This window comes from Eptatretus burgeri, chromosome 8 (genome assembly GCF_056783735.1).
Source record: "Eptatretus burgeri isolate ZD-2024b chromosome 8, Ebu_testis_v1, whole genome shotgun sequence".
Taxonomy (NCBI): domain Eukaryota; kingdom Metazoa; phylum Chordata; class Myxini; order Myxiniformes; family Myxinidae; genus Eptatretus; species Eptatretus burgeri.
In genome coordinates this window covers 105,607,969-105,633,960 of record NC_140968.1, presented here as the reverse complement: position 1 = coordinate 105,633,960, position 25,992 = coordinate 105,607,969, and the positions used below count along the sequence as shown (strand labels likewise).

General features: G+C 44.1%; 1 protein-coding gene across 5 annotated transcripts in view; it reads left to right on the top strand.

The window, feature by feature from the left end:
* The window catches only part of LOC147022485 (neurabin-2-like), a 262,931-nt gene that overhangs the window by 162,816 nt on the left and 74,123 nt on the right, over positions 1–25,992 (top strand). For all 5 annotated transcript variants that reach the window (XM_085893427.1, XM_085893426.1, XM_085893425.1 and 2 more), the window contains 3 exons: positions 1,064–1,117; positions 5,794–5,951; positions 25,102–25,237. In XM_085893427.1, the coding sequence (XP_085749553.1) occupies positions 1,064–1,117; positions 5,794–5,951; positions 25,102–25,237 (348 nt within the window). The remainder of the gene's footprint in view (positions 1–1,063; positions 1,118–5,793; positions 5,952–25,101; positions 25,238–25,992) is intronic.

The window sequence follows — 25,992 nt, the reverse complement described above, 5'->3', positions numbered from 1 at the left end:
ACGTCATTATCTCATGGTGAAATAGAGTTGTATTGAACGCTTGAAGTTTGTGAACATCAATTGTTCGGAGAATTGAGATTTGTCGACGGTGAATGAAAGTTGCTCCGAAACGCCATTGCCCTGTTGTCCGGCCTCTTCTATAAACGTCCGGCCTGTTCCCCTGTTTTATAACGGTTACTTTGTCAGTTTGGAGCAGGCTAGCCGGCGCCAAACTGGTAATGTAGCTTTTATGTTTGCATTCCCAGTTTAGCTGTATGGCTGTGATCGATGAGTGAGAGTTATTTCCTTTATGGCTGCCATCTTAGGTGAGAGACGTGATGAATGTTGAATGTGCAAAGCTTGCTGTCTTGTCACCGTGATGTTTGTGTTGAAACTGTTATTGTTGTTGGAATGATATGAAGCTGTTCCAGTTGTTTGTAATAGTAAGCCTGGAAAAGTTGTTTGGGTGAAGGAGGATGGAGATGCGGGAAGGGGGGGGGGTTTAGTTGGGATAACAAGAACAGTCTGTTTTCTTTGAGTAGGGTGCATGTACATTGAAACACATCTGGCCTTAAATTTCTCAACAATATGTGACCTCCGCAAAAAAGGTCAAACAGCTGGGCAAGATTGAAGCTGTGTGTGGGCCTCAAGCTGTACAATCGGTCCCCATCCCCCCAATAAATAGCACAAGCATCTCTACGCTGCGAGTACCTAGGGAAAGGTTTGGCTACACGAAAGGCTATCTCATCATGGCCGAAGCTTCGTCCGCATGCCATCAGGCCGCAGTCGTCGGTAAGGCCGTTGCCTTGTGCATGTCGGAAGTGTGGCTTTAGCTCCGTATCTCTGGGTTGCTGTGCACTACATGTGCGTTTGCTTTCTGCTCCCGTCCCCCGTGGTCCTTTTGGAATTGTTGTCGAACCGTGCCGGCTGCTGTGCCGTGCTCTCCATGCCGTTGTCTTTTGTGGAGCTTTTTTTCGGTGAGCTTTGGTCATGTGGATGATGTGGAGTCGCTTGTGGGGGGGGATTAAGCGCAGTCTGGGAGATTACTGAAGAGTTCTTCTTGACTTTGATCCTGTCATTGCAGGAAACATTAAAGCATCATCTCCTGGTGCATTGAATCTTGCCGAGGATGCATTGGGTGAGTCCAGGTATCCCATATCACACTGTGAAACATCTGGAAAATGATACATTAAATAAATTGTTATGTTTTCTCTCTTTCGTATGATAAAAAAAAAAATCTCAATGGTCACAATTATACTGCTAGCACCTCTTAACTAGAATGGTGAACACAGACTCCTGTGCCACATTCACCCTTTTATGTGTCCATTTCACAGTTAATGTATTTTTTTGTTGCAGCTGGGTATGTATGTGTCGTTGGTTGTTATTTCCATATGCGGGTTCTTTTCAGAAGGTGGAACAGAGCCCTCCCGGGTCTCAAAGTATCCACGTGTGCGTACATAATATGCGTAGAATTAGCATATATATAATATATATCGAAACGTGTGGAGTATGGTGAGCACTCCTCCGATCTCCATTTGACATAGTCCTACACCAAAGCGTCACCTCCAACACAGAGGCCTCGGCCTGGCGACTCTGGAAAACAGACAAGGATTACATGATCAGCATCAGTTAAACATCAAACGGAGCCGCCTATCCAGATTCCAGGCATATTTGATGTCATCAGGACGACATACCGATAAATATCTAACCAATGATGATCACATTCATCGTTTAAACATCAGACGCACCTCCTGCGTGTTATGGTGAGCATCGCTGCGGATTACGTCTCTCACGGTAAAACTGCATAATCTGCAAAGAACAACTGTTGTTAATTAAAATTAACGATAATTAATCACCATAACAGTCAGGAGGTGTGTCTGATATTTAAACGACGAATGTGGTCATCATATATACATATACATATTGTTGTGGATTTCAGAATTGCATCAGACTAATGCACACACCATCCAGGTCCTCAGATAGTTATTTCCATCAATGCATGTTCAGAATAGACCCATCCCCTTGTCTGGTGGGATTCTGAATCTTTGATGTGTTGGAGAAGGGTAGAGAACAGATTCCCTTTCTTTCTTCTGGGATAACCTTGCCTCTTTGGACACGTTCATGATGTATGATCTTACGCCAGTTTTCATTTCCGCATGAGCGATATTCACCGTTCAAACACGCGAGAGATAGCCGTTAGCCCAACGGAGACTCTATTGCCTTTCCTTCAAGACACATTGGACTTACAGGACATTTGATTCAACACGCCACAAGCTTTTTCTGGACAGTTTATTGTGACGGTCAGACATGGCTGTGGATCATTTACCTCAGCCATCCACCGTTTTCCAATGAAGTTCGACACCCACCTCTCTTTCATCGATATTTGACATCCACATTTTTCCATCGACGTTTCACACCCGGTTCAGCAGCTCTATGGACGCCAATTGACTCGTGTTCCTGTAGGGCTGAGCAAAGAGGTGGTAATTACCCGTTGACGTTTTCGCTCGGTTATTCCGGCAAATGGCTGCTTTCTGGTGTTCGTCCAGCACCAAGAACATGGCATCATAAGCCAGGCCTGTGTTAATTGGGAATTACATCTGGTTCGATGGTGAGGACAAAATGATCGCGAGAATTGACGGCTGAAGGTCACATGCAGCGATGCGCCAATATGCAAGCTGGATTTGGCTGGTCTGCTTGAGGCTCCGTTCGCACTGGTCACCTATAAAAAAGGACGGGAAGACCGCCTTCCTGACGATGGCTGATAGCTCCTGATGGTTCCTTACAGCTTGACAGTTGGACCGTTCCTGCTGGTTCTGCTCGGTACCTGGCTTTTGGCGTACCTGATTCTTAGTGTCCCTGTTTCCTGGGAGTGACGATGTGATGTCAATTGTTGTTTGAGCCTGTTTGTGGGTGGGTGCAAGGCGAGGCAGGGAGCTGGCACGCTTCCCACATTTTGTGTCATTTTATTTGATGCACAACGACTTCTGCCTTGGTAAGTCGAGACCGGATTTCTTTTCCCCCTGAATGATCTGCTGGGTATCCACGTCTAGTGTTTAATTGTTAAGGAAGGCATAGTGATTAGCATCTGCTTATCATAATAATCTGCTTATCTGCATCTGATAAGCATCTAACATTTGATTAATTTGAATTCAACCATTTACACCACAAGGAAATAAAAAGTTCTTCAGTTTATTTATTTTTGTAAAGAATAAATCCTTGTTAACGTTTCAACCTGTCCATGCTTGTCCTTTCCTTCCATTGATCCAGCATTGTCTGAACCTAGATAGACTGGGAGGTCCTTCCCAAACTAATTAACCTGTCGTAGTTGTATTGGTGTGCACCAGCGGGAAACGCTTGGCTGCCCCACTTATGATCTAATCTAGATATGATTGGTACATCGCTGAGGGCACATTCCCCGGTCAGAGGGCCAAGTGACCTCCAGTTCAACATTGCTGTTTTACTAGTTAGACCACCTGCTTGGCCTTTCGCATACCATGCTTCGAGCACCAATCACCATCCATCCATCCACTGGGACCATACTCTGTTCAGAGCGTTGGTGCTGCCTCAGCAGTCTCCTTGGCTATTTGGCACAATCCTGGACGGGTCGCCACTCCGACACAGTATACAAGCAAGCTGGCACTCATTTTGCCGACCTCAGAAGGATGACAGGCAGAGTCAACCCCACCCGGTATTAATTCAACAGCTGAGCTGGATTTGAACTCAGGACCCTAAGATCCCAAGGCCGCCACCCTAACCATTAAGCCAACACCAGGCATACCAATTACCACTGTTTATTGAATGTGGCATTGAGCACATGGTTTCAGCCCAAGTGAAATTAATTTCCAGATTGCACATTATGACGTGCATAAAATGACCATTTCCATTATTTAGTTCTTGATTTATATGATCTTCACCAGTAATTCCACTATCTTCAGATCAGTATTTGAAATACAAAAGTGCTTTTATAACCTCTGTTTAGTACAGTATTAAAAGATCACCGAAATACATCATTTAAATTTCACATTTTATAATGAAAACAAAGTGAAAGTCTCAAATAAAGGAGTGATAAATGTAGTTTCGTGGCCAAAAATGTTGGCACCCTTGCACTTTTTAAAAAAAAAAAATTCACCATTTTCTTCCAGAAAATTGTTGAAATAAAAAAATATTTTGTTATCCACTTATGTATTTGTTTGGTTTGCAGTGGAACAAAACAAAAAAAAGCTGTAGCCAAGCATGGACAATCTCAAAGCTACACATCCATCTCCAGAGACCTTGATGTTCCTCTGTCCACCGTACACAATGTTATCAGGAGGTTTAAGGCCCGTGGAACTGCAGCCAACCTCCCTGGATCTGGCCGCAAGAGAAAACTTGATTGAAGATTGCAGCGAAGGATTGTTTGAATGGTGGAGAAAGCACCTCGATCAACTGCCCAACTGATTCAAGCTGACCTTCAGACACAAGGCACGACAGTTTCAACTCACACCATCCGTCGTCAACTCTATGAAAGGGGGTTTTATGGTCGGAGACCCAGGAGGACCCCACTACTGAGAGAGAGAGAGAGAGAGAGAGAGAGAGAGAGAGAGAGAGAGAGAGAGAGAGAGAGAGAGAGAGAGAGAGAGAGAGAGAGAGAGAGAGAGAGAGAGAGAGAGAGAGAGAGAGAGAGAGAGAGAGAGAGAGAGAGAGAGAGAGAGAGAGAGAGAGAGAGAGAGAGAGAGAGAGAGAGAGAGAGAGAGAGGAGAAAAAAAAAAAAAAAAAAAAAAAGCCCAACTGGAGTTTGCCAAAACACACGTAAACAAGCCAAAATCCTTCTTGGAGAATGTTCTATGGACAGATGATACCAACTTAGAGCTTTTTCTTAAAGCACATCATCTCGATGTTTACAGAAAACAAAATGAAGCCTACAAAGAAAAGAACACCTTCCCTACAGTCAAACATGGAGGAGGTTTAGTAATGTTTTGGGGTTGCTGTGCTGCCTCTGGCAATGGGTACCTTGAATGTGTGCAGGGCATCATAAAATCAGGAGATTACCAAGGAGGCATTTTGGAGCACAATGTTCAACCCAGTGTCAGAAAGCTGGGTCTCCGTCGCAGGTCATGGGTCTTGCAACATGACAATGACCCCAAACACACTTGAAAAAGCACCCAGGAATGGTTGAAGACAAAAGACTGGACTGTTCTGAGGTGGCCAGCAATGAGTCCAGATCGAAATCCCATTGAACATCTGTGGGGAGATCTGAAAACAGCAGTTGGGAGAAGGTACCCTTCAAATCTAGGAGAACTGGAGTAGTTTGCACAAGAAGAGTGGGTCAAACTTCCAGTAGAGACGTGTAGGAAGCTCATTCATTGTTATAGGAAGCACTTGACTGCAGTTGTTTTGTCCAAAGGCTGTGCTACCCAATATTGTCTCGGGTGTGAATAATTTTGTCAATGCCATTTATTTTATTTTCTGATTTAAAAGGATATATAAAGTTCTGAATCAAAAACAAAGCTACTGTAATATTAACAGTGAAATAAAGAATTGTGGAGACCTAATACTTTTGTCAATTTCAACTTATTTTTGGAGAAAATTGTGAGTTATTTGAAAAAAGTGCACGGGTGCCAATATTTTTGGCCATGACTAAATGTATTTGGTTTCGTTCTTACTACTGTCGACCTCAAATTCCATGTACTGTTAAGAAAAACAGAGTTTGTAAATCCATGTTTGTAAAGACTAGTATGTGAAAGTTTGGAACTTTAAAATTGAACATGTTGCATGTAATGTAATGAACGTTACACATTTATCACTAATTTAATCTTCATCCATTTCTTCTGGTAGATTTTTCCATTGCTGTCCCTGGAACAGCCCTCTTGGACTCAAGCGCATTGAAGGAGCGAGCACAGCTTGCGGGGAAAGCACAGCGTCGGCAGCCATCTTTGTTTCATCTCCGTGGAAGCCTTGGCTCGACTGATGGGGATGAAGGCTTGGAAAGCCCTGTAAGAAATAGTTTGCCGCATTGCATTTCACTCCATAGACGTGTTTCACTTATTATTATTTTGCAGACAAATCTAGGTTCATGAAGGAGCTAAACGACAGGAGGTATCAGGTTCGACATCAACAATCTTCCTTTTATCGACATGGCTTCCAACATCATATTGTGTTGAATGTTTGTCTCTCAAATGGTTATCAATTTTCATGGAGATTTCTGAGATGATTCTCCTCCTGAATACAGACCCAATAATATATCAAGGCTTATCCCCCAAGTTCTGTCAACCCATTTGCAATGTTTGAAATTGAAGGACAACGTGGTTGCAAAAACGAAAAGGTCAAAATGTACAACCAGCTTGCTGCGTGTCATCAGCATGTTCAACGTTTTTGTCAGGAAGGGGACTCTCATGAAATGCATCATTGCTGCAAATGAAACCTGGGGACAGACAGTACTTTTGGGATGATCCTTATTTATCGATTTCCATCACGTCAAACACCAAAAAAACTTGAGGTTCCCCATGTACTCAGAAAGTTCCAATATTTATATCTCTGGGATTGTTAATGCGATCTTTGCAAAAGTTAGAGGAAGTGATTCAATATGACAATGCAATCAAGATTCACAGTTGCCATTGTTACTCAAGTGGTTAAAAAAACTTCATCTTTGAGTATGCAATCAACATACTGCTGTTACCTGTTACTTAATTATTTTTGAATCACCTGTATCAAATCGAGAACATTGGGGAAATATTGGTGAATCTATATATTATTTCTGTTGACGTCTGCGTGTAATTTGACGTATCTCCGCCAAAACTGCCGGACGGATTGTCGCCACTTTCGGCATGCGGCTGCTCTGTGGTCAATGAACAGCATGGGCTATGTGAGATCATGCCAGATGGACGCGTTTTGGAATTTTGGGCGATTTTCTAATTTTTACGTTCGTTTGCACGGCGACATGTGACGTCACCGCTGAGAGGCGTAATTCCGTCATGACATCATTGGTCATTTGCTGACGTCATTACTTCTGTCGTCGACAGACCGTCACCACCGGGAGGCGTAATGCCACTCCTATAAAACAGCGTCTGCAATGTAAAACCCTCTTCTGCACATGCTGACTACCTCAGAAGGTGAATTTGACACAAAAAATGTAACAAGAAACATTGTATTTAAAGTAAAGATTTATTTCAAAAAATATTATTTCTGTTAACGCCTGTGCGTAATTTGACGTTTCTCAACCGCCATCATTACCTGTGTTGTGTCTTGCGTGTGTGATCTTCAAATTAAAGCGTCCAGCAGTGTTCGATCGTCGGATGTGCGCCAAAAAGTGCCGTTCATTGAAATTTGCATTCTGATTCTCGGTCACCCTCCACTGCTCCTGTTCAGTCTCGGGCTAGGCTTATATCATGTTAAACTTGCCCCATCAGACACCAACCTTCCAGTCACACTGCAGAGGATGCAATTTCCAGTCAGACTCGCATACTTGATGACCATAAACAAATCCCAGGGCCAAACATTTGACAAACTCGGAATATATCTCCCAGCCCCTTTGTTCTCCCATGGCCAACTATATGTTGCATTTTCACGTGCAAGAGGTTACTCCTATATATCTATCAAAGTGGACAATAATTCCTCACAAGGACTATTCAGCAACAAGACACTCACCCAAAATGTCATCTACAGGGAGGTCCTTCAGAAAACTAAGGAAAGGTAACCATAGTGCATCACATCCCGAATGACACCCTCCCCAGCTTCCCATAACATCAACTATTATGCTTCATCCACCTTTTGCCACCCATTAAACTCCGTGCAGAGCACGGGTATATGATAGTATATATATATATATATATATATATATATATATATATATATATATATATATATATATATATATATATATATATATATAGATAAATGTTTACAAATATGTATATATATATATATATATATATATATATATATGTATATATGTATACATATTGTTGCGGGGTCGGGTGAGAAGACCACTAGGTGGGGGAAGCTATGTCGATTCCCACCAGACTCCCTGGAATTGTAGGCCGTCGCCCACGGATAATTCTGTGACTCGGCGGGTCGCTTAACCGACCGTGGCTGCCAATAACTCAACCGCATGACCTAGGGTCCTCCCGTCTATAATCGGGTTACCTAATTAATGACGTGGCTTAACTACCGGGGAACGACGCCCTCGGTACGCATTGTCCGAACCGGATCACCTTTTAGGATCGGATGCAGCCGAGCGACACTGCCAAGGATGTACCGGCTAAAGTAGGAATGGATCGTTGGGAATAAAGACCCGGCTAAACTTGGATTCAAACCATGCTGGACCACTAAGAGAAAAGACAAAGGCGAGCTGGGACCATTCCTAATGATTATTTATTAACCAGCAAGTGAGGAAAAGTATGTGGTACGACAAAGATTTATTGGGTATGTAACTTAGGGATAGAGGAGAGAGGTGTGGGGTGCGATAATAATACAAGCAACTTTCTAAAGCAGAAACAGTACAGACTTGATGCGAGATTAATAACAGTAACATCAATAATGCTCTTCTACAGGCTTACTTAACAGACAGGTGCCATCACACTCAGACACACACACACACACACACACACAGAAAAAGAAACCCCAATTAAAAGGGACTTTTGCAGCCAGGGAGGGGAGTTGAGGTTATGCTCTCAGTGCCTGGGCGTTTCGGGGTGGGGTGGGGGGGTGCTCCGTGGTGCGGTACCCAACAATAGTCGCGTTGTTCTGGCCACAGCCACACGTGTGGAGACCATGTTCCGAAGGAGGAGCTTGAGTGGAGAGGGGCAGAGTCCAGAGGGCGAGCGTGGAGCAGGAGGCGGGACCAGGCAGGCGGAGTCGAGAAACAGGAACACACCGCGTGAAAACACCACTCAACGTCTCTCACACGGAGGACTTCTCCGTCTTTTATAGAGCTCGGGGGAGGGGCCATCCCGAATCCAACGTCATTGCCCGAGTCGGGTGTTCCGACTGGCTCCGACCCCTCACGTGGTCCGCCAGCTTGGGCCGCACTTCGGGTAGACGCTGGTGCAGCCCGCCCACCTTACTGCGTAACTCGCTGCACATGTCTGGTTTCGGGTAGACGTTGATGCACGCTCATGGAAGACGTTGGTGCACGCTTATTGTACATGTTATGAGGGGTGAGCAGGCAGAGGGTACCGTGGGTTGTCGTGGAAGCTCAAAGCGATAGTCCAGCACCAAGCGCACGTGGCGGATTTTTACCTCAGAAAAGAAAAGAAAAAGAGTGGGGATGAAATAAAAGAGGAAAATGACTTAATAATCTAACTATAAGACCATCGCAACGCACTCCCTCGCTTTCCCACGAAACAAAAGGAAGGGGTCTATCTACACGTATATTAATGACATAACTGTCTCAGGACACCTATCTGTTGTATGCATGCGGTTCCGAGAACCGCAACAATATATATGTATATATGTACACATATATAAATAAATGTATATTGTATACATATATACGAGGTGTGTTCAAAAAGTATCCGACCTTTGTCCATAAAAAATACTCGTATCGAGATACAACAAACTTACACTAATCTCCTTCAAAGTAGTCCCCTTGGGCTGCCACACACTTCTCCCAATGGTTCTGCCACTGTCGGAAGCAGCGCTGGAACGCCTCTTTTGGGATGACGCGCAGCTGGTCCGTTGCATTCCGCATGATATCTTCTCTGGACTGAAATCTGGTCCCTTTCAGGGGCATTTTCAGCTTGGGGAAAAGCCAGAAGTCACATGGAGCCATGTCGGGAGAGTATGGAGCCTGACAAAGCACAGGTGTGTTGTGTTTGGCCAGGAAACTCTGTATCAAATGTGAAGAATGGGCAGGTGCGTTATCATGATGGAGCTGCCAATTGACTGCTGCCCACAGGTCCGGACGTTTGTGTCGCACAGCATCACGAAGGCGACGCAGTACCTCTTGGTAGTACTCTTTGGTGATGGTCGTGCCTTGTGGTGCGAACTCGTGATGAACCACGCCACTGGAGTCAAAGAAGATGGTCAGCATGACTTTGACATTGCTGCGGACCTTCCTTGCTTTTTTTGGCCTCGGGGATGTTGGATGCTTCCATTGTGATGACTGGAACTTGGTTTTTGGGTCGTACCCATAAACCCAGGTCTCATCGCCAGTGATCACTGTGTTGAAGAAGTTGGGATCGCTGTTCACAGTCTCCAGCATGTCCTGTGCGATCTTCAAACGGAGTTGCTTCTGCTCGATCGTTAGCAGCTTTGGCACGAACTTCGCTGAGATTCTCCTGAAGCCCAAATCCTCAGTCACAATGGAATGAACGGATCCAATGCTGACGCCCGCCTCGACTGCAAGTTCTCTGATCGTGATTCGACGATCCTGCATCAGCAGGGTCCTCACTTGGTCAATGACGATCTTATTTCGGGATGTTGAGGGCCTACCAGAACGTGCTTCACTTTCCACTGATGTGCGACCATCTTTGAAGTGGTTGTACCACTCTTTATCTGTGTGGTGCCCATTGCTTCGTTCCCGAAGGCCTTTTGAATCTTGCGGATCGTTTCCACTTGGGAATCGCCAAGCTTTACACAAAATTTGAAGCAGTAGCGTTGTTCAAGTTTTTCCGCCATTTTGTCCAAAACGAAAATCCGAAGGCGCTCACTTACACTTCCTCACTCATCGGCGGTCTGTCGGCGACTGACAGCTTCTGCAGGCGGGAAAATATTCACGCATACGAATTAGGATTGTCTACATACGTGCACCAAACCACGGCTCCTCCTCATTTGTGTACGCATGAAAAATTAAGGTTGGATACTTTTTGAACACACCTCATATATATATATATATATATATATATATATATATATATATATATATATATATATATATATATATATATATATATATATATGTATACATATATGTAAAGATATGTATATATGTAAATATATGTATATATGTAAATATATGTATATATGTAAATATATGTATATATGTAAATATATGTATATATATGTATACATATATATATATATATATATATATATATATATATATATATATATATATATATATATAATTATATATACATACATATTGTTGCGGCCACAGGTACCGAGACACCAGCTTGTCACTCAGGGGAATGAATCCCCGGTTGTCCTCGGAAGAACCGGGCCTGGAGCCACCGCTAACAATTAACCTTTGTGGTATGGTGGGTTGTTTTCGAACCATGGACGCCACCCAATTAACTACGAGTTCCAGTGTCCACCGTCTAATGATGCGGTTTAACTAGAGGTCACGTAGTTACCTGAACGGGGAGCGTGCCCTTGGCAAAGCACCAATGTTATCTCGATTAGATTTTAATTCTGGTGGCCGAGCTTTTTAACCGCTGGTGCGTGCCGACTATTTTTGGTCAAATATGTGGTAATTATCTCCCAGTCTATCGAGGGTCGGACAATGCTGGACCACTGGAAGGAAAGGACGAACATGGACAGGCTGGAAGTCAATAAATAATTTATTCATTATAAAACAAATAAATAAAAAGAACTTTTTATTTTCCGAGGTAAATAAATGAATAAATTTCAAAGCAATCAAAATGAATAATTACTCAAATCAATCAAAATGCCAGGAAAGAGACAGAGAGCAGATGCTTATCGGGGGTTGACTTACTCGCAGATAAACACAGACAAGGGTACCCAGCAGATCATTCGGGGTGGGGGGGGGGAGGGAAGAGTCGTCTCGCTCACCAGAGAGTAGTTGTCCGTGAAGTGAAAACGTCCTGAAATGTGTGCGTGCGTGTCACGTCCGTCGCCAGCATGCAGCCTTGCCGTGCACCTTCTCGCGAACAGCCTTGAACCCTGGGAGGGCACCAAGTCGTCTGTCGTGGGTTTAGACCCTGGTGCTGCGACACGGGCAGCTCCTCACACTTCATGAAACTGGTGACGTCCAGTGACCCACACGGTCCGTCGGTGACTGATCAGCGCCTCATTCGTTGGTGACCGACCCGTGCCTCACTCGGTGTCAGCACTGCTCACACCCACACGTGCACCACACGCTCGCTTGCTCAAGCACTGGGGAGGATGAATTGTCTCATTGTTGGCGCTGGTCAGACACCCACACGCGCACCACACGCTCGCTTGCTCAAGCACTGGGGAGGACGAATTGTCTCGTTGTTGGCGCTGGTCAGACACCCACACGTGCACCACACGCTCACTTGCTCACTTGCGTGCTTGCAGGCTTCCTCTCTTGCACGCTTCCTCTTTGGCTCGTTTCTTCCCTCACGCGCTTCAACTCTTGCTTTCTTTTTGGCTCGCTTACCCTATCACTTTCTTCTCCCCAGAACGGACCTCCAATTCGTGTTTATATATGCAGCCCGTCTCAGCGGGCGCAGAGTCCCCCCAAGCTCACCCCGCCCCACTTGCACACCATTACCCTGACATCCCGTGCGCTCCAAAAATTGCGGGTGTCGGCGCTCACGAAAGAAATATGTGCATAAAAGTTGCTGAGGAAAAATAAGGCAGGGTCAGTGCTTGCAAAAGAAATGTGTGTGAACGTGCCTGTCGTAAAGAAAAAAAAAACTTCCCATAAGGGAGGGATCTATTCTTTACCCTTCTCAACGCATCACATTTAAAATCCCATTACACATGGGGATGGGGCTAATCTGAACATGCATTTAAGGAGTTGTCATTTTCTGCAAATAAATGCTCTAAATGACAATATTTTTATTTGGAATTTGGGAGAAATGCTGTCAGTTGTTTATAGAATAAAACAAAAATGTTCATTTTACTCAAACACGTACCTATAAATAGTAAAACCAGAAAAACTGATAATGTTGCAGTGGTCTCTTAATTTTTTTCCAGGGCTGTATATGTATATATATATATATATATATATATATATATATATATATATATATATATATATATATATATATATATATATATATATATATATATATATATATATATATATATATATATATATTAATATTTCGGCATGCCCCTTTCTTTGTTCCACCATCAGATTTTTGTTACTGCATGAAATGAAACAAGATTTGGCACATATACTAATGATATTATTGTCTTCCTTAAGAGGACCCTCAAAATTCGTTTTGATGTATTTTCACAAACTCCAACGGATTCCATTCAAATTCGGTACGATTATGGCTTTTGGTCCAACTTAGGTCATTGGCTATAAATTTTTCCATAACACTTCCGATATTCGAAAAAATCGATAAATCTATATCCCTTATGGGATTTTCCATTCAAATCCACTCAAGTTTAAGGCCTACGGGGGAAGCAAATTTCCACTTTGCCCCGGGCGCTGTTTACCTCCGCTACGCCAAGCTGTTAGGGTTAGGGTTTGGGTTAGTGTTAGGGTTAGGGTTAGGGTTAGCTACCCTAACACTAACCCTAACCCTAACAGCTAACCCTAACAGCTAACCCGAACAGCTAACCCGAACAGCTAACCCTAACCGCTAACCCTAACCGCTAACCCTAACCCTAACCGCTAACTGCAACCCTAACCCTAACTGCCAACCCTAACCCTAATCGCTATCCCCTAACCTCTAACCCCTAACAGCTATTCAGGAAATTTTCAAGAAAGCCCGGGCAACACCGGGCTTTATTGCTAGCCCGAGCAACGCCGGGCATTACTACGAGTATGTATATATACCAGATGTATATATACAGTGGGGAGAACAAGTATTTGATACACTGCCGATTTTGCAGGTTTTCCCCACGTACAAAGCACGTGGAGGCCTGTAATTTTTATCACAGGTACACGTCAACTGTGAAAGACGGAATCTAAAACAAAAATCCTGAAAATCACATTGTATGATTTTTAAATAATTAATTTGCATTTTATTGCATGAAATAAGTATTTAATACATCAGAAAAACAGAACTTAATATTTGGTACAGAAACCTTTGTTTGCAATTACAGAGATCAGACCTTTCCTGGAGTTCTTAACCAGGTTTGCACAGACTGCAGCAGGGATTTTGGCCCACTCCTCCATACAGATCTTCTCCAGATCCTTCAGGTTTCGGGGCTGTCGCTGGGCAACACAGACTTTCAGCTCCCTCCAAAGATTTTCTATTGGGTTCAGGTCTGGAGACTGGCTAGGCCACTCCAGGACCTTGAGATGCTTCTTACGGAGCCACTCCTTAGTTTCCCTGGCTGTGTGTTTCGGGTCGTTGTCATGCTGGAAGACCCAGCCACGCCCCATCTTCAATGCTCTTGTTGAGGGAAGGAGGTTGTTGGCCAAGATCTCGCGATACATGGCCCCATCCATCCTCCCCTCAATACGGTGCAGTCGTCCTGTCCCCTTTGCAGAAAAGCATCCCCAAAGAATGATGTTTCTACCTCCATGCTTCATGGTTGGGATGGTGTTCTTGGGGTTGTACTCATCCTTCTTCTTCCTCCAAACACGGCGAGTGGAGTTTAAACCAAAAAGCTCTATTTTGGTCTCATCAGACCACATGACCTTCTCCCATTCCTCCTCTGGATCATCCAGATGGTCATTGGCAAACTTCAGATGGGCCAGGACATGTGCTGGCTTGAGCAGAGGGACCTTGCGTGTGCTGCAGGATTTTAATCCATGACGGCGTAGTGTGTTACTTATGATTTTCTTTGATACTGTGGTCCCAGCTCTCTTCAGGTCATTGATCAGGTCCTGCCGTGCGGTTCTGGGCTGATCCCTCACCTTTCTCATGATCATTGAGGCTCCACGAGGTGAGATCGTGCATGGAGCCCCAGACCGAGGGAGATTGACTGTTATCTTGAACTTCTTCCATTTTCTAATAATTGCGCCAACAGTTGTTGCCTTCTCACCAAGCTGCTTGCCTATTGTCCTGTAGCCCATCCCAGCCTTGTGCAAGTTTACAATTTTGTCCCTGATGTCCTTCGACAGCTCTCTGGTCTTGCCAATTGTGGAGAGGTTGGAGTCTGATTGTTTGAGTGTGGACAGCTGTCTTTTATGCAGATAACGAGTTCAAACAGGTGCAGTTAATACAGGTAATGAGTGGAGAATGGGAGGGCTTCTTAAAGACAAAACTAACAGGTCTGTGAGAGCCGGAATTCTTACTGGTTGGTCGGTGATCAAATACTTATTTCATGCAATAAAATGCAAATTAATTATTTAAAAATCATACAATGTGATTTTCAGGATTTTTGTTTTCGATTCCGTCTTTCACAGTTGAAGTGTACCGATGATAAAAAATTACAGACCTCTACGTGCTTTGTAAGTGGGAAAACCTGCAAAATCGGCAGTGTATCAAATACTTGTTCTCCCCACTGTAGGTTTCTATATATATATATATATATATATATATATATATATATATATATATATATATATATATATATATATATATATATATATATAATGTTGCGAATTCGCGCCCGCCGGCGTGCGAGCGGCCACGTAACTCGAATCGCGGCACGTCGCCCACCGGACGGACAATTCCGTCGTGACCCTCTCGGACTAACGCCGGGAACTAGTCACGGGTGGGCCTTTCGGCCTCACCACGATCGTGCCAATCGGCCCCCCGCGTGGGATAGGGTTGTTCGCCAAATTCGACCTACCTAAGTACCCACACGGAGGGTAGACCGGGCGATCGCACCTCGCCGCAGGTCGACTTCGGACACGGGCCACTTTAAGCGACCCGTTCCGTACTATCGGGATAACCGAGCGGTGTTATCGTCAACCTCGACGGTTCCGATTAATTATCGGGCGTATTTAGCCCCTACCAACCCTTTACGTGAAGTAAGATGGAGATTCAATAAAAGAAAAGACGAAGCGAAACGGGAAAAACAGTTCAATATAAGGCACATTTATTCCGCGGCAAACGGAAAGCACACATATACAATTACAACAATTATGCACCAAAAGCAAATGTAAAAGTAACACAACAATTATGCACAAAAAGCAAATGCAACAAAAGAGACACAATGCAGATCTACTACTGACTACGCGAGCACATGGCAACACTTACACAGTTTTACTTTACAGACGGCGCCGACAACACATTTACTCCAAAGCAAAAGAAAAAGGGGCCACCCTCAACGACAAGGGGGCAGACGGGCCTGGGACCGAGACCGCGTCGAGCCTACCCGTCTGGTGATGAGCCGCAAAATGGCGGCGGCGCTCCGACTCCGCGCTCCTCCGCGGGCCTCGCTGGCACTGCCTGGAATGGGGTGGGAACGGGGCCCCCTTCTCGCACTATCTCAGCGCGGGGGGAAACAGGGGGGGTTGTTGATGCTCTGGGGAAAGAGGATATCTGGCTTGCTTGGGTCCCACGACGAGCGACTCCACTGCGACCTCGACCGCGTTCCCGGCCTCCCCTCTCCGCAGCTCCCTGACAGACTCCGAACCCCGTCTTGACTGCTGCTGCTGCCACGCTTCGCCGCCGCCACAACGCGCCCGAGCCCGAAACAGAAACTCTTCTCTCTGCCGCTGCCACACCTCTCCAACTCGCCCGAGCCCGAAACAGAAACTCTCAACTCGACCCAATTCGCTCCGCGCTCGGCGCTTTATAGTGCGACAGGAGAAACCATATGCAGATTTTTGGATCAGGATCGGCTCGGGGGCGGAGCCACGCTCCCCCATTGGACGGAGGAAAAGTGGGCGTGAATCATTCCCGATCCGCGAATCTGCATATATCGATTCTACTCCGACGCGCCTGGAGGCGGGGCCAAATCGCCCCGCGCTCGCTGATAGGACGGAACAGAAGTGGGCGTGAATCATTCCTGATCCGACTTCCCCGGAAAGGCCGCTTTTTGCACCCGCTGCTCGGCGCGCGCCCTGTACGAGTCCAGGATCGGTGCCCACAAGCGGTGCGGGAATGGCGGCAGAAGGAGGAGAGGTGAAGGTGGTGGAGGGTTTATTGTGGTGATCCCTGGCCACGGTGACGCTTGGCATGGCGGTGATGCGATGATTGCGAGAGCGAGTTGTGACGGTAAAGGTCGTGGCTGTTGGCGTAGTTGTTGTTGTGAAGCGGCGTTGCGGTTGGTGGTTGTTGCGTGATGGCGGTTGAGACGTGGTTGGTTCAAAATAAAGATAGAACAGAAAAACGGCTATCTTAAAGGGTCGCAGCCCGAATGAATCACATTTATTCCCTCTAAACAACGGGTTTGGGCTAACTACACATATACTTACAGAGATATCTCACCTATGGGACCTGAATGGTGGTTTGCGAATTTCCTCAACCACAACTATATATATATATATATATATATATATATATATATATATATATATATATATATATATATATATATATATATATATATCTATATATATATATACATACATACATATGGTCAAAATAACAACAAGGATTCAGTGTTTTCAGACCTCAAATAATACAAACAAAACAAGTTCATATTCATTTTTAAACAACACAATACTAATGTTTTAACTTTAGGAAGAGTTCAGAAATCAATATTTTGTGGAATAACCCTGATTTTCAATCACAGCTTTCATGCATCTTGGCATGCTCTCCACCAGTCTTTCACATTGCTGTTGGGTGACTTTATGCCACTCCTCGCGCAAAAATTCAAGCAGCTCGGCTTTGTTTGATGGCTTGTGACCATCCATCTTCCTCTTGATCACATTTCAGAGGTTTTCAATTGGGTTCAGGTCTGGAGATTGGGCTGGCCATGACAGGGTCTTTATCTGATGGTCCTCCATCCACACCTTGATTGACCTGGCTGTGTGGCATGGGGCATCGTCCTGCTGGAAAAACCAATCCTCAGAGTTGGGGAACATTGTCAGAGGAGAAGGAAGCAAGTCTTCTTCCAGGACAACCTTGTACGTGGCTTGATTCATGAGTCCTTCACAAAGACAAATCTGCCCGATTCCAGCCTTGCTGAAGCACCCCCAGATCATCACTGATCCTCCACCAAATTTCACAGTGGGTGCGAGACACTGTGGCTTGTAGGCTTCTCCAGGTCTCTGTCTAAACATTAAATGACCAGGTGTTGGGCAAAGCTGAAAATTGGACTCATCAGAGAAGATGATCTTACTCCAGTCCTCCACGGTCCAATCCTTATGGTCTTTTGCAAACCTCAGCCTTGCTCTTCTTTGCTTCTCATTGATGAAGGGCTTTTTCCATCTTTGCACGACTTCAGCCCTGCCCCGAGGAGCCTGTTTCAAACCGTCCTCGCCGTGCACTTCACCCCAGCTGCCGTTTGCCATTCTTTTTGTAGGTCACTTGATGTCATCCTGCGGTTGTTGAGTGACATTCGAATGAGTTGGCGGTAATCCCGGTCAGTGGAAAGTCGTTTTCGCCCTCTGCCAGTCTGGAGCTTTGTTGTCCCCAATGCCTGCTGCTTGACCTTGTTCTTATGAACCGCCGTCTTTGAAATTTTAAGGATGGAAGCAACGTGACGCTCACTGTATCCCTCTGCCAGTGAAGCCAGAATTGAACCCTTCTTTTCCTCACTCAAAACTTTTCTTTTCAACTCTTTTGGCATGGTCAATAGTTATTTTTTTGATTCCAATTACTTTTGACGTACTACTAGCACTGTTTTTGCCATCCAGCTGGTCCTATTGCAAGAGGATAGTGATGACCACAGCAGTGGTTTTTATACTTTTCCTTGTTAAATAAGATTCGGTTCAGGTGATCACCTAATCAGTACCTCACTAAGTAGAATGAGGTGTGCCTGTGTTGGAATTCAACAGGCACTGGAATGGAATGGCTGCCATACATGTAGAGATGCTGATTAAAATTTTTTTGGAGTGGTCTCTTATTTTTTTCCAGAGCTATATATCTTTGTGTGTGTGTGTGTGTGTGTATATATATATATATATATATATATATATATATATATATATATATATATATATATATATATATATATATATATATATATATATATATATATATATATATATATATATATATATATATATACATATATATATATATACATATATATATATATACATATATATATATATACATATATATATACATATATATATATATATATATATATATATATACATATATATATAGCGCCTGGTGTTGGTATAGTGCTTAGGGTAGCGGCTTGGGATCCAAAAGGTCCTGAGTTCAAGCCCCGTTGGTCGCTTGAATTAATACACACCAGGAGCTTGACTCAGCCTGTCATCCTTCCGAGGTCGGCAAAGTGAGTACCAGTGTACTGGGCCCGGTGTATACCCCGGGTTAGAATAGGTGTACCATATCCCTGTGTCGTAAGAGGCGACCAGGGTTGCGTCAGGAAGGGCATCCGGCGTAAAAACCTGTGCCAAATCAGTATGCGGATCATAACGGATGATTCGCTGTGGCAACCCCTAACGGGAGCAGCCGAAAGAAGAAGATATATATATATATATATATATATATATATATATATATATATATATATATATATATATATATATATATATATATATATATATATATATATATATATATATATATATATATTGAGTTTATGTGAGACAGATCTTTGCCCTTTTGTATGGAGGGATATTTTGGGAGATAGATGTGTGTGAGTTGGCATGTTCAATTTCTCTTTCATCCCTCCATCTGTCAATCCATCTTTTGACACTTCTTTAACTCCAGCGACCCATCCATCACCGGTCCGTCACCATGTTCGCTTTCAAAACCCGTAACTCCCATGGAAACTTTGCTTCAACTGAATCCACCTGTTGGTTCCTCCATCTAAATCCCTCCCTCTTCTAATCCACATCCGAAACCATCCCCCGACCAAGCACATCACGAATTACCCCTGTAGCTTCAAAATAAGGGACCACAATTGCATGTTGACTCATACAAGGAATGTGTATCTTGTGTAAGGCACCATGCAAAAGAAATACTCGTTTTTTTTTTTAATTTCCTGAAAATCCACACAATGGAGGCAATCATTCACCCTGCAGTGGACTCTTCATTATTTTAATTTCTTGCAAAACAAAACATTATTTCTGCAGGATCATTGGCACTGCAGCTGTTCACTGCAGCTGACATCATCATACAACGGAAACAACAACAACCCCACCCCCTTTCCTGGTTTGTGAGAGCAGATGGTTTTAACCTGTGTCGAGGGTGTATGTCCATAGAGAGTGGATAAAGTTACTTGTAAAATCCAGATTGGTTTTGACCTCCGAAGAGAATCGTAACCTCTGAATTAAGTTTGTGATATTTGAGAGCGTGAGTGAACAAAGTTCGTGCTGAAGGGCTGGAACACTCCCATGCTCAATTGATTCCGTTGAGCCTTTACATGGAAATCGGCAGACATTCAAGCAGCCTTGACATGGAGATTGAAAAGCGCTGTTGTGCACCAATTGTCCTCTTCCATGAACTTCTCTCGACTCATCTCATTAATGAGGAGTGGTCTCGACTCATCTTATTTACCAGGAGAGGTCTTGACTCATCTTATCTGCCAGGAGTGGTCTCGACTCATCTCATGTGCCGGGACTTTTGATTTCTCTCGCTCTTGTCCATCATGCTCTCTTTACCACGAGTCCTTTGGCCAAGCCTGCGCTCACATCTGCCTGGTCGGACTGCAAGAGCTCCCAAGGGGAAGCTTTCATGCTGCAGAAGTCTGCCCACAGTACAAGCTTGGACGCTGCACTTGTCTGCACACGGTACGAGCTTGCATGCTGTGAGGGTCTGCACGTGGCACGAGCTTACACAAGTCAAATCTGTTTAAGGTGAGGCAGGAGCCGTACCCATGCTCCGCTCTGCACTCAATCTACTTATCTTTGTTCCTCTCCACATTTCCCCGGAATGATTGATTGCAGTGTCTTGTTTTTAGCTTAAATAAGATCAAATAAGTGTGCTCCGTAAGCATTAAGAACAATTACTGTTCTCTTGTGCCTTTTCATTGTGATTTCTGTCCATCCATTGTAAATACATGTTCATGATTACTATCGTAAATACCTGCAATTTCTGATGGAACAAACCTTGTTGTACTTGTTGAACAAATGTGCTTGTTAAACTGTTTTGTTGAATGTTTCTGGCCTGCTCGCTTTTACCCTTTCCTTCATCCATGGTTCGCTCGGCTGTACATAATTAATAGATGGGTGGCTGTTGAGATTGTGACCCCAAATTAGGATTGCCGTGCCAACAGTAATGTAACACATAACCAAGAAGTGAAAACACTGCTCAGCTCGATGATTCCAATCGGCGGCCACGGTTGCCTAACAAACCCATCTTGCTGCAGAGTTATTTGTGGCCGGCGGCCTCAGGATCGGAGGTCAGTTGAAGGTCTGTGGAGCTCCCTCGTGATAACCCCGGATCTGTATCAAAAAAAAAAAAAAGTATATATATATATATGGAATCAAACCCCCTAACTTGAGGAGGCAGCATGACACAAATTGAGTCCAATCACAGCACTTGCTGCACAGCCTGCCAGCAACAAGTATCACCTGCCACGCGAGCACATTGTCTCTGCCCTGATCACCAGTGAGGAGGTTTGCAGCCAGGAATATCAAATTCAACCAAAGAAGCACACTGACCCTGTGACACGTCGCTGACATCAGGTCCGTAAATCAACGTCCTGTCCGAGTCAGTCCTGTCTCGTTTCATATGTCAGCTGCTGACTTGATTTTCTTCTATCGTGTAATCTGATCAACTTCAAGTGCTTGTCTTGCCTTGAGGAGGTTCTGCTGGGTCTTCCTGACCTTTTCTTGCCTTGTCCCAATCCAGTTTATTTCAGGCATTGCAAACTGTACCTCACACCATTGGCGGAGGTATAATTCTTTTCTGCTGTTTTATTCATACTGTGCCCTTCTTCTCCAGAGTTTGGATCTTTCCACGCTGTTCGGTTGAAATGTGCTTCCTTGGTGCCATCCTGAATCCACTCATAGTCTTTTAAACAAGGGAATAATCTGATGAAAAGTAGTTTCACATTTTCACTAATTTGTAACTTTTATTGTGGTTTCTTGTCATTCACATTAATCTTGCTGGTGTTGATTGTTCACTTTTTAATAATTTATCAATGAATGTACAAAAATCCACAAACTGGTTCTTGGATATCTTCTTTGTAATAAGTGGATATTTCTCGCACATGATAATAAAATATGTATCGAAAAAAATATAACTTTTAAATTTTCCTAATTTATCTTGTCTGCTGAAAGGTAACTGTGGTATGAAATTGACTTTTACAGAAATATGAATGATTATCTCCCCACATTGCACACTTTCAACTTCCTGCTAATGTTTACTGGGGAACAGCAGCACAAGAGTCAATCGAACCCAAACTTTATGCATAGCTGTGTATTGAACAGGTGAAAAGATTACAAGGTTTGTTGAAATGTAGACATTCAAACTAGAAAGCGTTGCCGACGGCTGCATTGAAAGTTCCAGGTCCGAATGTTTGAAAAACAAAATTTTTATTCGAGATGTAAATATGATAGACGTGCGATCTGAGCAGGTTATTGGGTTCTTTCTCAGAAATAAGCTCAGAGTGGGTCCCGGTGTCCGTACGTACGTCCGTTAACATTTGACTAAAACGTCTTCTCCTCACAAACGACCCGACTGATATGGACCAAATTTGGTATGATGTATCAAGACAATAAGGTCTCATGGGGTTGTGGTCCACATCTGCATGCACCTCCTATAAAGGAGGTAAAAGGGGCTTTTCTTCAAATATTGGTATCCAGACCAAAACCTCCACACAGATCCAGACCAAACTCGCCACGAGGCGTCGGGACCATGGCATAACCTTAAAGTTGTGCTCATCGTGGCCGTATCTCCCAAGGAAAGAGGGGCCACGGGTCCCCTCCCCGAATCCCCCATTTTCACAAAACACCTTCTCCACAACTACCTGAGCAATATGGACCAAATTTGGTACAATGCACCAGGACAGTAATGTCTCATGGGGTTATGCTTCCCATCTGGGTCCACCCATTTAAAGGGGGTGAAAGGGGGGTTTGCCCCCAAAAGTTTGTATTTCATTTAAAAATCTTTTTCTCAGAAACTGACAACCGGATCCAGACCAAACTGGCCATGTGGCATCGTGACCATGACCTAACCTTAAGTTGTGCTCCCCATGGCTGTATCTTCCCTGGAAAGGGGGCCACAGCCTCCTTCTCCTAATCCTCATTTTCACTAAAACATATTTTCCTCACAACCCACATGACTGATATGGACCAAATTTGATACGATACATCAGAACAGTACGGTCACATAGGGTTGTGCTCCTCATCTGGATCCACCCCCCTTTATGAGCCTGAAAAGGGGGGGTTTCGCCTCAAATTCAGGTAATTAATTTTAAAATTTTCTCAGAAACTGACGGCCCGATGCAGACCAAACTCTTCATGAAACATCAGGACCATGCCCTTTACTTTCGTTGTGCTCCCCACGACTGTACCACTTCAGGAAGGGGGGCCATGACCCCTTCCCCCCTAATCTCTCATTTTCACCCCGCCCGTTAGGGAAATAACTGCCAGTCCCCCACGGACATATTTTATTTCATGTCAAACAGAACTAGATCCCATTTAAACACCTTGTCTTAAAGGGGTCATTAAACCGACTGCCTCTTCCATTAGCATGGGAAATACTGCATAATAATCCGTGATATCAATTGAAGTCAGTTATGAAGTGTGTTCCCTGGCTCTTGAGGTTTCGGTGCAATGTTATAGTTCGTATCTTCTACCCAGTGTGTCGCAACAGTCTAATTGAACCAAAGTTGTGTTCAGGTGCAAATCAATACCTTATATTGGATCAGTACTCGACAAGAGCAATGAATGTTGAGATAAAGAAGGTGCTCATGGAATACTAACTATAAAACTGAACAAAGTCGATGCTTGATTGAGAGTGGTGTAACTGGAACACTCCACTGTCAAAGGAATCATTCTTTTGGGGAATGGCACTAACGGGTTGAAGTGACTTGACGACGAGTCAGATCGGAGACAATGATTTTGAGCATTGTGCTGTGATTTGTTAAATGGTTCGTGTGGGCCTTGATTTGTGACGGTGACAAATCTGCCTCTTTTAAAATGCTGATGTGCCATTATTCCATGCTGCTGGCACACAAGCACTTCACGAGGATTCAATGGTAGTTTTAAGGTGAATGTAACTCGAAATAATTCACAAACTACAAATCCAGATTTATCCTTATAATAATGAAATTGAAGAGAAAATTGATATCAAACCACTCATGCTGTCTTAGACAATGCCACCCATCAAGCCCCTCCCCCAAACAACCCACCTCTACCAACCCTCCAACCCAGCCCGCTACCCCAACCCACAAACCCTCCAACCCACCCAACTCCTCTATTCATTTTGCTCATGAATCTATACTAATAAGTGTGTGTGTGTGTGTGTGTGTGTGCACACGCGCGCGCGTGCGCGGAGGTAAGAAGGCAAAATAAATTATATGATCACAATGAGTAAACAATGTTTTCAGTTGGTATAAGTAATGATTTGCCACATCACGGCAAGAAAGCTGAGAGGTACGCACGCTCGCTCTAAGCTGTCTCGCCTGGGTTCGAATCCCGACCCAGCTATAAACTGTCATCCCAGTGTTTCATAATTTGTGTGTGCTTTCCCTCGGATGGACGTTAAACTGGGCGTCTCATCTGCCGGAATCCCTTTCCCCTTGCACTCTCTCTTCCCTCTGCCTCTCTCACCCCCTATTCCACCCCTCTCTCTCCCTCCCAACCCAACCCCCCTCTCTCCCAACCCTCCCCTTCTGTTGAGGGGGCTGTGGCATGTACGAGCATGCATGCATGCAAGCAGACCTTTGCCAGGTAGATAGTGTGTCTTTCTAAAGTATCCACCATCGTGTATGTGTACACATATGTACTCTGTAATATTTGGGACACTTTGCTGAGGCAGAGTGAGGGCTCACCAGAACGTTCTGTACCTTCTCGAGTAATGAGGTGGGGATAGATAGATAGAGATGGATCGGTTACACAAGATTTGTTTGCTTTCAGATCTTTTGTTTGCCCTTTATTCGGAGTTTCATGGACATTCATGTCTTATCAGTGTCTGGGAAACGTAGATTCAGTCCCATGTGAGGCAGTCTCTTCGGTAGAGCGAATTACAAATCTACAGTTCTGCAATTGTAACTATCGAACAAATTATTCCGACTCTTCAGATCATTGCTTTCATGTTGTGTTACTCATCACTTCATCAAACTCTAAGTAGATTTTCCTTGGAATTATCCCATTCTCACCAGGTAAAGGAAGACGAAAGCCCAGAGCAGATTTCACCCGAGGAAAACATTTTGCCGGCCACACAGTCACCTTCACGTGCCTCACGTTCCCTCGGAGCATCACCCACACACCTGCTTCACCATCACACCTCTGAAAAAGGTATTGGGAATGACTGTTATTGTTTTAATTATCAGTAGTTGTGCGATGAGGTATTGTAATTGTTTGTTACCTCTGCCACGAAAGATGAAGGAGGTTATGTTTTCACCCCTTTCTGTCTGTCTGCTTGTTTGTTAATTGCCGGAATCCTTCGGATTTCGGCAATTATGTTGGTCGGTTGTGTGTGTCATTCTGTGTGTCTATCTGTCTGTTGGGTCGCCGAAATAGGTGACCCTTATTGTCAGTAATTCTGTCTGTTTGTTTGGATGGTTGTTCGTTTGTCATCAGCATAATTGGTGGTAAACGTGGGCCGATTTTGACCAAACTCGGGTGGTAGGTACATCTTATGACCTAGTGCTTTGGAAATTGTGATGGTTGCTAGGGACGCTTTGGTTCCCTAGCAACAGCCGAAAAACCTTCAAAATCGGTACCGTTCACGCGAAATCAATTCCGAAAGCCATTATCCCACGTTGGGTTATGAAATTTGGCATGAATGATCTACATGTGATGCTCTATCAAATGTATTCCGGTTTTTGTGATATATGGAATACTTTACCCGCAGCGTCATAAGGAGCACCATATCTCAAAAATTATGAACAGATTCGGATGAAACGTGGTTGACAAGTTCGTTGTGTGATGAGGACAAATCGATTTGATTTTGGTGAAGATTTGGATCCGGATATGGGAATTATTTAATTTTTTGTAAGTGATTCGTCATTATTGAGAGATGGGGCCAAAAACGGGATGGAGCATGACAT